At 56.1% G+C, this 12,916-nt stretch overlaps 1 protein-coding gene across 1 annotated transcript; it reads right to left on the bottom strand.

The window, feature by feature from the left end:
- Nucleotides 1-9,386: 9,386 nt before the first annotated feature.
- Nucleotides 9,387-12,833, bottom strand: CHAC1 (ChaC glutathione specific gamma-glutamylcyclotransferase 1). The gene is made up of 3 exons (XM_031021746.2): nucleotides 11,362-12,833; nucleotides 10,916-10,951; nucleotides 9,387-10,470 (listed from the first exon to the last, which is right to left on the bottom strand). Exons 1-3 carry the CDS (start codon nucleotides 11,614-11,616, stop codon nucleotides 10,069-10,071), a joined length of 693 nt encoding a protein of 230 aa, XP_030877606.1. The 5' UTR covers nucleotides 11,617-12,833; the 3' UTR covers nucleotides 9,387-10,068.
- Between the last annotated feature and the right edge of the window lie 83 nt (nucleotides 12,834-12,916).

The raw sequence follows: 12,916 nt of genomic DNA, 5'->3' as shown, positions 1-12,916 counted from the left end.
GGGAGCAGCAGAGGGAGAGGGAGAAGCAGGCTCCCTGCTGTGCGAGGAGTCCCGCGGGGCCCCGGGATCACAACCTGAGCTGAAGACAGATGCCCAACCACTGAGTCACCCAGGCGCCCCCTAATGTAGGTTTTTAATAGAGTAGTAAGAGGGCAGACTAGAAGGAAGGACAGTTTCCTGGATGGCAGAAATGTGAATCAATTTTAATGCTTTCTACCATTCTATATTTTCCAAACTTCCCACTATGATTATGTGTTATTTGATATATAATTATTAATAAAAGAAGTAAATGTTTCTTAGGGAAATTCAGGGAAAAAACTGAAAAGCAAGAAGAATTACTTCCCAGAATAAAGCTTTCTTACAAGGCATCTCCCTGTTTCAATTTGGTTCATGTGATAAAGTAACATAGCACCCCCGACCCGCACCCCCACATACATACAATAATGTTTTCAAGGTGACTCTAGAGAAGCTGTACTTCAGGCAAAGGCATGGCCTGGCATTTCACATACCTTGGGGAGCTAGTTTAAGGCAGATACGCCCTTTTTCATGTCTCAAATTAGATTCCAAGCATTGACAGAGTCCCTACTTCTTGCAAGGCTGATTTTCTGGTTTACCTGGGCGTAGGGCCGGCTTTTCTTCTGGGTGGGAAAGGGAGCCCCCTGCCTGGCCCACCACCCAAATAAGTACCCTTAACTGTTCAGGGTTGCTTCCACCACTGCTTTATGCATGGGCCCCTTTTCTTTTTTTCAAATCTGCATTGTATTTTTTTTTAATTTATTTTTATTTTTATTTTTTTAAGATTTTATTTATTTGACAGAGACACAGCGAGAGAGGGAACACAAGCAGGGGGAGTGGGAGAGGGAGAAGCAGGCTTCCCGCCGAGCAGGGAGCCCGATGCGGGGCTCGATCCCAGGACTCTGGGATCACGACCTGAGCCGAAGGCAGACGCTTAACGACTGAGCCACCCAGGCACCCCTGCATTGTATTTTATTATATATTTGATTTATTTACTTATGAATAAGTAATAAATTTATATCGTTCAAAATCAAAAACATAACAAAAGGGCATAAGAAGAAAAAGTCTCTCTCCCATTCCATCCCCTGGCCTCCAGTTCCGCTCCTGGGAGGCAAACTGTGTTGACAGTTTCTGGTGATTCCTTCCAGACATATTTCTATGCTTTTTAAAAGACATGATTGTATTCATACTATGTATCTAACTTTGTATGCTTTTTTTCCCTTTCTTAACATTAAATGGTAATGTTAAGAGAGTACTATAGAGAAAGTAACAGTAGTAAATAGTCTTACTAAATATTCATAACGACTGCAAATATGCCGTGGAAGGGGGGGTGAGCCATTCGGTTGTCCTACTGCTAGACAGCTAGAGTTTTCCCCCCCGAAAGCCCTCTGATTGTGTCCAAACGAAACTACCGCCTGGGTTCAGCCAGCAATTGCATTTGGTTTGGACACTGATCGGCCGTTGGCTCCCCTGGGACCCAGGGCTCTGGGGTGAGGAGGAGGCCCAGGGCCCAGCCCAGAGGGACGAGCGGGTGGTCCCTGGCCCTCAGGGGCTGGCTGTGTGGTCCTGGCCAGTAGGGGAGATATATTTAGCTGGGTCAGAGGCTGCTGGCTCTGTCATGACCCAGGAGGACTGTGCTGTTGGTAAACAAGCCAGAATGGAGTGACTTCAGCCAGCCTGTCCTTCCTCCTTCCTCTCCCCGACTTGCTGGCAGGGCAGGGCCTGAGAGAGGTGGAGGAGGGCCTGACCAGGGAGTGGGCTCATACAGAGGGGCTCCTGCGAGGCACCCAGCAGTGACACGGCCTATCTCACTGCCCCAAGTTTGTTTCTGTCATTTCCCTGCTTGCTTTTCCTCACCCGCCCTCCCCAACTTGGCAGAGCCTGGGCAGCCCAGGAAGCTCTCCCTTCCACCTCTGCCTCCTCCCGCTTGTCCCTTTGTCTCTCCACCTGGTCAGCCTGACTTGACCTCAGTGCTCTGCGAGGTAGCAGAGTTTGTTTATGTAGTCATTCATCCTAGCCAACTCATTTATCTGTTTATTTGTCTAGCAACTCTTTTTTGAGGGCCTGAGATAAGCCAGGCTCTGTGGTGGGCACCAAGGGTATAGCCATGAACAGGAAGGCGTCAGCCCCGGCCTTCATGGAGCTGACACTCTAGTGCGGTTAGAGAATCCAGTACCTAATTAGGTGTTGGTGAAAAATAATAGTGTTAAATGGTAATAATAAGCAACATTCACCCAGTGCTTTAAAGTGTACAGTTTTTCACTGATAGCTCATCTAGTCCCAAGACTGTGAGAGGTAGCTATGATTATCAGTCTCACTTTAAAGATGAAGAAATTGCAACTCAGAGATATTAAATCACCTGGCCAGGGACTCAGAGGCTACTCACAGGGAACCTGGTTCTTGAACCCAGTCCCTCTGACCCCAAGCCCATGTCTCTCCTGAAAGAGGGGAGCCACTGGAACTGGATGGAAACTGGCAGCTCTTCGTTTTCCATTTGCAAAGATGGAGCCAGAGAGAGGAAAGGTGCCTTGCCTAAGACACAGCTTAAAATAGACACTGGAACCTCTGGATCCCAGGTCAGTGCTCACTCTTTGCCTCTGAACAGCTGTTCGATGATCTCCTGACTGGGCCCTGGCGGGTCTGCCTCCTTGCCTCCCCTGCACCCTTCCCCAGCTCACCCCCTCTGCTGCATAGACCCTCTTATGGGGAGACAGCCCAGAGTGTTCTCCCCAACCCCCATCTTCCCCTCACCTGTGCCTGCCTCTCCGAGGTTTTCATTTAACAAATGTAATATGAGCACCTACTGTGTGCAGGCTCTGCTGGGTGCTGGGGGCAGACAAGAAACACAGTGCTATCAAAGCTGCAGGACAGGGGCGCCTGGCTGGCTCAGTCGATAGAGCCTGTAACTCTTGATCTCAGGGTTGTGAGTTCGAGCCCCACATTGGGTGTAGAGATTACTTAAAAGTTAAAAAAATCTTAAAAATAATAATAATAAATTAAAAATAAAAAATTTTTTTAAAGGCTGCAGGAGAAAAGCCCAGGTATCAGAGACACACAACAGGGCCCCAAAGTCAGGCCTTGGCGGTCAGGGAGAGGAGGAGGGTCAGGGAAGGCTTCCCAGAGAAGGTGACATCTCAACTGAACCCTGAAGCTGCAGCCACAGATTAGCCAAGCCAGAGCTGGCAGGGCAGGGACTGTCAGGGTGAGGGCCTGGAGGACTCAGGACAGGGCAAGAAGGTGCCCCCGCACGTCGCAGGCGTGTGGCAGGCTTCTGTCAGGTCAGCTCCCGTCTGTTTGGCGTGTGTCATGCCTCACGGCTGCAGGTGGCCTATGACCAGGAACTGGGTCTCCCTTCCTGTGGAAACCCCCATGGGCAAGGGTCTGCTCCTGTGGACAGATGACTCAGACACCCCACTTAAGCAGCTTGTCATCAGCTTTTACCCCCAAGGACTCACCGTCCCTCCCAGCCAGAGCCACAGGCATGTCCTGCACCCTCCTGACCTGGCACAAATGGGACTAGGCCCAGGAGGGGCTGTGCCAGGCTGGAGGCTTCAACTGTGGCGGGGAGAGCCACACGTAGATACATGACTGTCCCCATTCTCCCCGCCCCTTCCTCCCATCACCAATCCCCTCGGGCTACGCCTGGGAAGGCCAAGCTCCCCCGCCTGTGGGGACAGGGCGCAGCACCCCATGAGAGAAGCACAAACAGCCCTCTGGCTTAGTGCCCGGAGCACGAAGGAGGAGCAAGGGCAGAGATGTTGCCCCTTACTATGCATGCCAAAGAGTAGCCCTTCTCCTCGTGTGTGTTTAGGGCCTGGCCTCTCCCAGATAGACGAAGGGAGAGAGTAGCCAGCCCGGGATGGCAGCCACCAGTGTGGGTCAGTACTGGCCCAGTCAGGTACGTGCTGGGGCTGCCCATGCCCGGCTGGTCCGCCCTTGTCCTTGTGAGTCCCTGTCCCACATTCCTGGGCTGTGCGCATAAATATTCAGATTGCGTATTAGCAAGGGGAGGCAGCTTGGCACTTTCCCTTGGCTGACTGAGATCTTCACGTGGTCTTTCCCTCCAAAGGGACCTGTGACATTGCTTTCAGAAGAGTGTCTCGTTAAACTCCCTTCGCCTTAGGTTCCCCGAGCTCCTATGTGGCCCCAGAGCTGTGCTGTCGACTGGGATGCGCGCAGTTCCTGCCCTGGGGTGTGTGGGGTGGGGGGCTCATTTCAGTGAGGCAGACCTGCAAGCAGATCACACCGATACGACCTGTTAGGTGCAAAATAGGTGGGCGGGGGTGGGGGGGCGCTGACGAGGGGGCACCAGCCATCGGGGTCAGCAGCAGCTTCTGGAGACCTGAGCACTGAGCTCTGAAGGTTAGCAGAGGCCCAGGCGGAGTGGTCAGGCAAGGAAAGCAGCGGGAGCGAAGGCTTGGGAGCCAGCCGTTGCACGAGGTGGGGGGTGGAGATGCGGCCCACACTAAGGCTGCGGGGACATGAATGCTGAGGGCCAGAAAGCTGAGGTTTGTCAGTGCAGAGGGCTGTGGCCAGAGTTGCATATGACGTTATGGAAAATGAATATCCAGGGAGAAAACGGGAAGGTGGATCCGTTTGGACACATAACTGTGCAGGGATGGAGGGCACACATTAGGGCAGTGGCCGTAGGGCGGACATAGGAAGCCCTTAGATCCCAGAACGTGGGAGGGATGGAAGCTTGGGTCAAAGGGAAGCATTCACTGGGCCTTACCGTACTGTTGGGCCAGTGGTCCAGGCAGGGGCAGGACCCAGAACAAAGCCAAGGAGGGACTGAAGCTCCAGGGGAAGGACCAGAGCGTGAGGGGTGGAAATGCAGTGCTGGGTCCAGGACTAAGGACGAGGGTGTATGGGTGCAGACGGTGCCCTCTCCCTCTAGGAGGGGAAGGACCAGTGACCAGGGAGCAGCTCTGTGGCTGAACCTTCAGGACATGTCATGTTCTATCTCACACCCCAGGAAATGCCCAGGCTGAGGGTCTGAACCAGGAAGGGCAGGCCTGGTGGGGACTCTCCAAGGGCAAACCAGGAAAGGGCAGAAGAGAGTGGCCTCCCTGGGCCCTGGGCTAGGGGTGAGGGTCTAGGGATAGGATGAGCAGGGCAGAGGGAAGGCTGATCAGGGCTTTGGTCAACCCCTTCTTCTGACAGCCGTCCAGTAAAGCAGAACGGCTCAATCCCGGTTTCCACAGCAACCGTGCAATTTACTGTCCAAACCTGATGCTTCTGAGAGTGGAAGTCATAATTATTCCAGGACGACGGGAGTAAAGTAGGCCGATCCTGGGCACAGTGGGATGTGTGGTCATCCCAGCCATGTAGCACAAGGCTGGTCCTACAGGGACACTCTCCCTGTGACTGTCGCCTCCCCTAATCTAGCCCTGGCCATTGAAGCTGGGTTCACACCCTGGAGCACCCTAACCCTCCTCAGAGCCAGGCCTGTGGAAAGCAGGGTCTCTCCCATTCCAGGTCCATCTCCCCACACCCTGTGCTTTTCGGATGACTGACATGGGTACCACACTGTCTTCAGGGAAATACCAGCCTTCAGAGGAACGTGGTCCTTCCTGGGGCCCAGTGGGGGACAGCCTGGAGAACCCCTAGGAGCCTGCCCACCCTAGAAGTGTGCACAGTGGGGTTACCCACAACCCCCTGCACTGTCCATGCCCTCCACCTTGGCAAAACCGTGGGATCCCTAGTCTCCCCACTCCCCTTTGCCCCTCAATTGTAATGGGCCGCCAGGAGGTGTCCCCACATTCCCCAGGTTTCTGGTTCTAGTTCACTCGTCCTCCCCAGCCCTTGCCTGAAACACTGCAACAGGCGCCCTCCAGGTCTCACAGCCTTCAAACGGTCTTCCTTGCCACAACACGTAAACCCAAGTCTGAACACAACACTCCAAGTAGACAAAACAAAAAGAACAAAAACAAAGACCCTCCGTGGGAGGCAAAACACATGAAAAAACAAAAACATCACTATAGAACTCCACTTCCCCACAAGATACAGTCTAACACTTCCTCTATGAACTGACTCCAACGTCGCTCTCAGTCTTGTCCCCAACACTGAGCTACTTATTAGCTCCTCTGTGTCCGTTCCCCCTTTGTCGGTGCCTCTGCCGGCTGGATTCCTGCGGCTTCTTTAAGGCCCTCCCAGACCTGACCACCTCTGCCCCAACCCCTGCGCTCCCCAGGGTGCCCTTAGCCCAGACCAGGTGTGAGGGCGCTTCTGTGTCTTCCGTCTCCCAAGGGGGGGGGGGTGGCCTACTGTAGACTCAATAAATAGCGGTTGAACTGGCTGATCCTTCCTACTCACTCCTGCTTCTCCAGAAGGGCGCCCTGAGGAGTGGACAGGATGTTCTGAGTTCCCTGCTAACTCTGAAATCCCTTAACACTGCAGCCTAGGGCTAGCCACCTAGCCATCACTCTGTTTGAATCCCACCAACAAAAAAAGAAAAAAAAATTTTTTTTTAATGCTGCTATACCAGAAGTCCTAAGACATGGCCCAGAGACCCCTGGGGGTCTCCAAGACCCTCTCAGGGGGCCTGCGAGGTCAGAACTGTTTTCATAGTAAAACTAAGAGATTATTTGCCTTTTTGTTCTCATTTCTTCACAAGTGTACAGTGGAGTTTTCCAGAACTATATGATAGGTGAATTTGCAACAGAATGAACGCAGAAACAAATGAGAACCCAGCTGCTTTCATCAAGCTAGACTTTAAAAACATAAAACAATGCCATTCTTTTCATGAAATTTGCTTGTTTCGGAAAATAGAATCATTTTTCTTTAAAAATATGTTAATGTGTAATGGATTTTTATTTTTAATTTAGAACATTTTAAACTTCTCAATCTTAATCTAAAATACACTAAATGTTGCCAGTTGTTATGGTCCGTGTAAATAACAACTCCTGGGGTCTTCAATTTTTAATCTGCAAAGGGGTCCTGAGACTCCTACACCCTTCTCACACCCTCGGTCACCCCTCTCTTCTCTCTCAGCAGCCAGCTTCTTGAGCGTGATCTCTTCCCCTCCTACAGGCTCCCCAGTTCTGACTTGTGGCTTCCAGCCAATCTTCCTGAAACTGCTCTCACTGCAGCCACAGAGGACCCCCTAGCATTCCATTCCTCTTCCATATTTCCTTGGCCATTCGGAAGCATGACCCTGGTTCTCCTCCTCCCTCTCCAGCTGCCTGTTCTCTCCAATTCTTGCTTCACTCAGGCCACCAGGGCTGGGGTGCCTCAGGGCTGGGCCTGGGCCCTGTTCCCTTTTCTCTCCACTTCCAAGGCTTTCAAATACTGTCTCCACGGGTATGGCCCCCACATCTCTAACTCCAGCCTTGTTTCTCTCCTGAATCGAAGACCCACATCCCCAGCTGCCCTCGAACATTCGTGCGGATGCCTCTGCCCCACACTGGTACCCCAGCTCACACACTCACACACTGCCCCTCTCTACCCCTGCCCTTCCAACCCTACAACTGGACCAGCAACCCTGGCCCTCCACCCCTCCCTCACTCTCCCCCCTCGGCCAGCCACGCCAAACCCGGCCAGCCTTACGCCCTGAGCGCTCTCAGATCCATCCTCACGCCCATTCCCACCGCCACACCTCGGCTCAGGCCGCCTTCGTCCCTCCCCAGCCTGTGTCTGGCCTTCCGGCTCCAACCTGACACAGAAGCCAGGGTTCCTCTCAAGCAGTCTCTTCCCTGCTCAGAATCCACAGGAGGAAAGCCACTCCACGGCGCAGCACAGTTGAGCAGACCCAGCCAGCGGGAGGTGGGCCTGTCCCCATGTCCAGTCCCGATTCCCACCCCCACGCCACTCCGTGCACTCTGTCGCCTCTCGTCTGACCTCACTAACCGCTCAGGCACAAGCTGTCCCCACCGCAAGCTCAGGGCTCAGCCGCCTCCCTCCTTCCCTCAAAGCCTTCCCTGCCCGCCCCTCTCCGCGGAGTGCTCCCTCCTCCCGCCACAGCACGCCGCATGCTGAACGGTCACTGTTCAAAGAAAGAAAGGAAAGTCACCGTTCGGAGTTTCTAGGCCGAGTTCCCTAAGGAGGGAGATTGCTTCACTGCTGTGTCCCCAGGGCCCAGGTCGGTGCCTGGCATGCCGCAGTTTAGTCCATACTTCAATGAATGGCTTCAAGAGCATGAGCCCACGTGCGGCTGGCAAGCAGCCCTCCCCCCCCGCCCCTTGCTCAGTAGAGAGTAGGGCTCTGCTCTGAGCCCCCGAACTGGCTGTCCGGCCCTGCCCTGGCCCAGGAGGCGGCTGCCCCAGCCTCCCTGCTCCCCGCTGCCTCCTGCTGCTGCTATGTTGCCCTCACGAGCTCCCAGCACTTGGCGGGACTCCACACTTCCCCCATCAGTGGCCAAGACACGAGGCCACCAACACACCAAGGCACAACGGCTGCCCAGCTGGTCAGAGCTGACCCCGCTGGGGACATCCAGACCAATCCAGGGCACCAGCCACCACAAAAGCAGCAACAACACATACCACACTGCGTCCCAGTGTAAACTGACGCTCAGAGGGCTCAGGAGTTTTCTGGAGGTCACTGGGCCAAGGAGGGACGAGGCTGGGGTGGAGCCAGGCTCTTCTGCCGTGAAAACACTGTCACGTGGGCCCTGCACCTATTCTGCGGGTCCAGGAGTAAGAGGCTGAGCCCACTGAGGGGCCATTCTGAGATCCCGGGGACTGGGCTTTGCACCCGGGGATGGGAGTGGGGGTTTGGGGGGGGTGCAGCAGCCAGGGGCAGGCAGAGAGTAAACAAGTAGTGGCCCAGAGGGCACCCTGGCACCTCATTCCATAGTGAGCAAGAGTCCTGGCAGGTCAGGTTCACGGAGAAGGCACAGCCCACACCACAGCCCCAGGAGGCAACAGTAAGCACCTGGATCTCAAAATCAAAAGGTCCTCCAGAAGGCCCCAGGCCTCTGCTGTCAGCATTGCTGAAGTCGTTACCACCCTCCTCTAACCCACATGCTCCTTTAGCAGGAGCCCAGGGGTCTCCTCTCGAGGTCAGCAAGAGGCGGTGGCTAGAGGAAGACCTGGCCTGACCTCCAAGCCCACCAGCCTCCTCGGGGCAGCTGAGAGGACACACAGAGTACCAGGTCCGCGGCAAGTACACTGCGCACGGGGCCACCAAGTAGGGCCACACGGCAGAATTCTGCACACCTCGGAGCAGTTTTTGCCTGCACTAAGACGTGAAAGGTGCCCATGGAAGTGGCGCAACCTGGCCCCTAGCCCTGCCTGCTCAGCTGCCCACCCCCCCGCGAGAGGGACGGAGGCAAAGAGGGAGCCCTTGCCCCTCTCATGCGCCTTCCAGGGCTTCACCACGTCCCTTGCCCCAACAGCCCATCTGAAGAAAGAACCACATTCCAGCACAACAGATAGTAAGAGATCAGTTTATAGATAACAGTATGGGACAGACTGGGGAGGTACCAGGGCCCATAGTGATGAGCTTCCTGGGAACAGACCAAGAGACAGACAAGCAGACAGACAGAAGAACAGGAAACAGCCAAATGGTTCAGAGGCCCAGGCCCAGCCTCAGCAGCTGAGCCCAGGCTCCAGATCCAGTTCTGTCCTGGGAACCTGGGGGGTGAACAGGACCCACAGGTGCCCCAGTTCTTGTAAGGCTCCCTTCTCCTCACTCCCCCCATGTCCCTTCCCAGCAGGCTGGGACTTTTCACACGTGGTCTATTTCCAGGGCTGGGGAGTGGTTGGTCTGGGGATGGGAGGCAGAGGCCTGGGTAGTATGGGGTTAGCAGCAGCAGCACTGGGGGGAATCCATCAGGCATCAGGTGCCTGAGGTGGGGCACTGCTCAGCAGGGCCCCTATGTCCAGGGCAGGCCCCCCACCCTGCCCACCACACCAACATGGTGCAATAAATAGTTTCAAGTAGTAAGTCAGTGTCAGGCAGTCAGTGTCCCACTGGAGGCTGGTGGGACAGGCAGGGGCTTAGAGACAGAAGCTCCCAGCCACCCACCAAGTCCTTTCAGCAGTCTGCTGTGTGCACAGGAGTGGGGACCTGGCCCCATGTCTACGTGGACACTCCCTGCAGGGGCTCAGCCCCTCAGACCAGTGCCAAAGCCTGCTCGGTGGGGCAGAAGCAGGGCAGCATGGTGCCCACAGCGTCCACGATGGCTGCCAGGTGCTCGTCCTGTGCCTGGGGCCCACAGAGCTGCATGAAGTCCGCCAGGCGCAACAAGTACTCTAGGTTGTGGCCAGAGAAGCCGCGGCAAGCCAGGATCTGCGTTGCAATGGCCTCCTCAGGTGCAGGGCCCAGGTAACCAGGATTCTGGGGGGTGGCCACATAAGCCAATGCCTTGAGTGGCTGGTCAGGGGTATCTTGGGGGTAGAAGGTGACTTCCTTGGTATCATAGCCGCCAAGTACTGCTTCCCGCACGTTCAGGTACTTCAGGGCCTCGCTCACCTGCTCACCTCGAACCTGGTATGCCACACCCCAAGTGCAGCCCTAGAAGGAAACATGGACACCGGGGTCACCCAAAACAGCTAGTCCCAACCCAGGTCTGTGCTCTATAAGGAAAGTGGGCAGGGGACTACCCTGAGTCATCTAGGAGCAATACATTAAGCTCATTCTCCCTTTCTTAACAAGGTTTGACAGGTGGTCTGGCTCCAAGGCCAAGAGGATTCCTACTCAGACAGTGGTTTGAGAACCAGTGGCATCATCTGTACAATTAAGAGGAATGGGAGTTTCAGGCCACCCTCTAATCCTATTAAATCAAAATCTGCGTTTTAAGAAGATCCTCAGGTGATTCTAGTGAGAAGCACTGAGCTAGACCACCTTCCCTGCTGCCTGAAAGGCATCTAATCTAGCCTACAGCCAAGGACCCAGGAGCTCTGTCTGCAACCCTCCCTGCCAGGCCCTGGGGGGTCTCTCTCTTGACTCAGGCACTTACCTCACGATCTTCAAGGAGGGTCACGACACGGCCAGGCTGAGGAGGGAAGAAGAATTTTGGAAAAGGCAGGTTAGAAATCAGCTGTCACCAGTGTCAGAGGAAACGTTTATTAACCCTGCTGGTCCAGGCCTCAGTGAGTCCCACTCATCCAGGGGGAAGTGGAGAGTGATGCATGGCTGCAGGAGAAATAGATACATGGCAGTGGCCCAAATTGATAATCAGAAATATTCATCAACATGGTGATCCACAGGATCACAGATTCTAGCCATCACAGGGATCCACCGGGTACAGAAATTTAAGCCACACCCCCCAGGCACAGGTTTATACACTTCCCCCACCAGCACGGAGTGACCCTCTGCCCAGAGAGCCCCCAACATTCCAGGGCACTGGTGCCCACTACCCTGCCCCCACCCCCTTCATTCCCCTGGGCATGGTCAGATGCTCACCATCTTGTCGCTGCCCCGATGGAAGGTGTCTCCCTGCCAGAAGCGGCGGCTGTAGCCGCGCACGAAGCCCACAAGGCTGTCGCTGTAGGCGAAGTCGGGCCTCCACACCAGGGAGCCGTACCCGAAAATCCACAGCGCTTGGGGGTCGCCGTCATCCCGGGGATGCTGCGCGGGTGGCGAGGGGGGTGGCGAGGGGGCTGGTGAGAGGGGCGGCGAGGCGGGCGGGGTGTTCTGGGCTGTGGACTCCTGCTTCATGGTGCCGGGCTCAGGGACGGGCCCGGCGGCCTCCGAGGCTGGTCTCCGGCGCGGGCACGGAAGGACCGACGGACGCGTACACCTGGCCTGGCACCCCTCGGTCGCTCCAGCTGCGCGGCCCCGTCGGAGGCGCCTTTTAAACCCTCCGGCCGGGAGGGCCCCCGCCCACCGCACCAGCTGCCGCGGTGACTGGGGCGGGGCAAATTCCCTTTTGACCAATCACCTTCGTGTTTTGCTTCCCGGTTAACCGCGCCGCCCTCTGAGTGGGTAACTGAGCGGCCAGCCCCAGGCCCAGCGCGCCCGGTGATTGGCTCGGCTTCACCTCTATAGCAAACCTGGCAGGAGTGATGCAACCGCGGGGGAGGTTTCCCCAGCTCCCGCATGCAGCAAGGGCACCTCGGATTGCGTCAGGCGGCGGGCAGTGGACAGTGGGCACGGACGCGGGCACCGATCGTCCCTCCGGCAGCCCCTCCATGGCCTACGCCCTTTAGGAACCACGACCGGCGTGTCCCAGGCGGGTGTCTCCCCAGCAGCCCTGTCGGTGCACCTGTTCGGGTCACTGCCACCCCAGACAGCACCGACTCGTTAACAGGGCCAGTGCAGGGCACAACCCGAAGGAGCTCTCTGGGCGGCGTAAATGCCCCTCTCTGGGGCTCCGCCTGGGAGCACATACTCTAGAGAAGCCGTTGGAGGCACCCTCTGCATTCCGCACCGCTGACTCACGCGGTTGACCCGCGTGAGCAAATGGAGAAACTGAGTCACGGGGCTGGCTAGGGTTTCTGCAGAAGCTGCCAGGCTGAGTCAGGCCGGGCGCCGGGAGCTTGCGGGCCTCACGTGAGGGCTACTCCCAGGGCCAGGTAGGCTTGGGGTGGAGCCTTTCAGCGCGCTTGCAACCACCGCTGTCACTTTGGCAGGGGTGTCCAAACCTGCAGAGAAGCCAAAAAGTCAGGCCACTTCTGCCCTGAGGCGATGGGTTTAGTTCTGACCGGACCTGAAACTAGCAACAATGGTTGCGTTCATCCTTAGGCGCAGAAATTTCGGGAGCTTCCGGGAGCTTCTGGGAGCGGCAGGCAAGGTGGCCAAATTGAGGCTCCGAGACAGCTATGATCAGCTACCGGCTTTCTCTCTTGGCTGCTGGCCTCCTGACCCACGCAAGGTCGGCCAGCCACCTGGGGGGCCAGTCCCCCTAAGCAGGAACAAAAGGCTGCCCCCTAGGGATGTCTCTGGCTGGAAAGGGGGAACAGAGGCAGGAGAAGGCCTGCCTCTGGAACTGCAGAACTGGATGGAGGAAACAGCTAAT

This window comes from Leptonychotes weddellii, chromosome 9 (assembly GCF_054177405.1).
Source record: "Leptonychotes weddellii isolate Sample4059 chromosome 9, ASM5417740v2, whole genome shotgun sequence".
Classification (NCBI taxonomy): domain Eukaryota; kingdom Metazoa; phylum Chordata; class Mammalia; order Carnivora; family Phocidae; genus Leptonychotes; species Leptonychotes weddellii.
Note: the sequence above shows the minus strand (reverse complement) of the source record. Positions and strands in the feature narration are given on the sequence as shown.

What these genes read in the sequence shown, in the direction of transcription:
- CHAC1 (XM_031021746.2), bottom strand. Translation starts at nt 11,616, where the DNA reads ATGAAGCAGGAGTCCACAGCCCAGAACACCCCGCCCGCCTCGCCGCCC. An exon ending in ATCGGGGCAGCGACAAGATG is followed by an intron (nt 10,952 to 11,361) that starts GTGAGCATCTGA and finishes TTCCCTCCTCAG; the next exon opens with CCTGGCCGTGTCGTGACCCT. An exon ending in CCCTCCTTGAAGATCGTGAG is followed by an intron (nt 10,471 to 10,915) that starts GTAAGTGCCTGA and finishes GTTTCCTTCTAG; the next exon opens with GGCTGCACTTGGGGTGTGGC.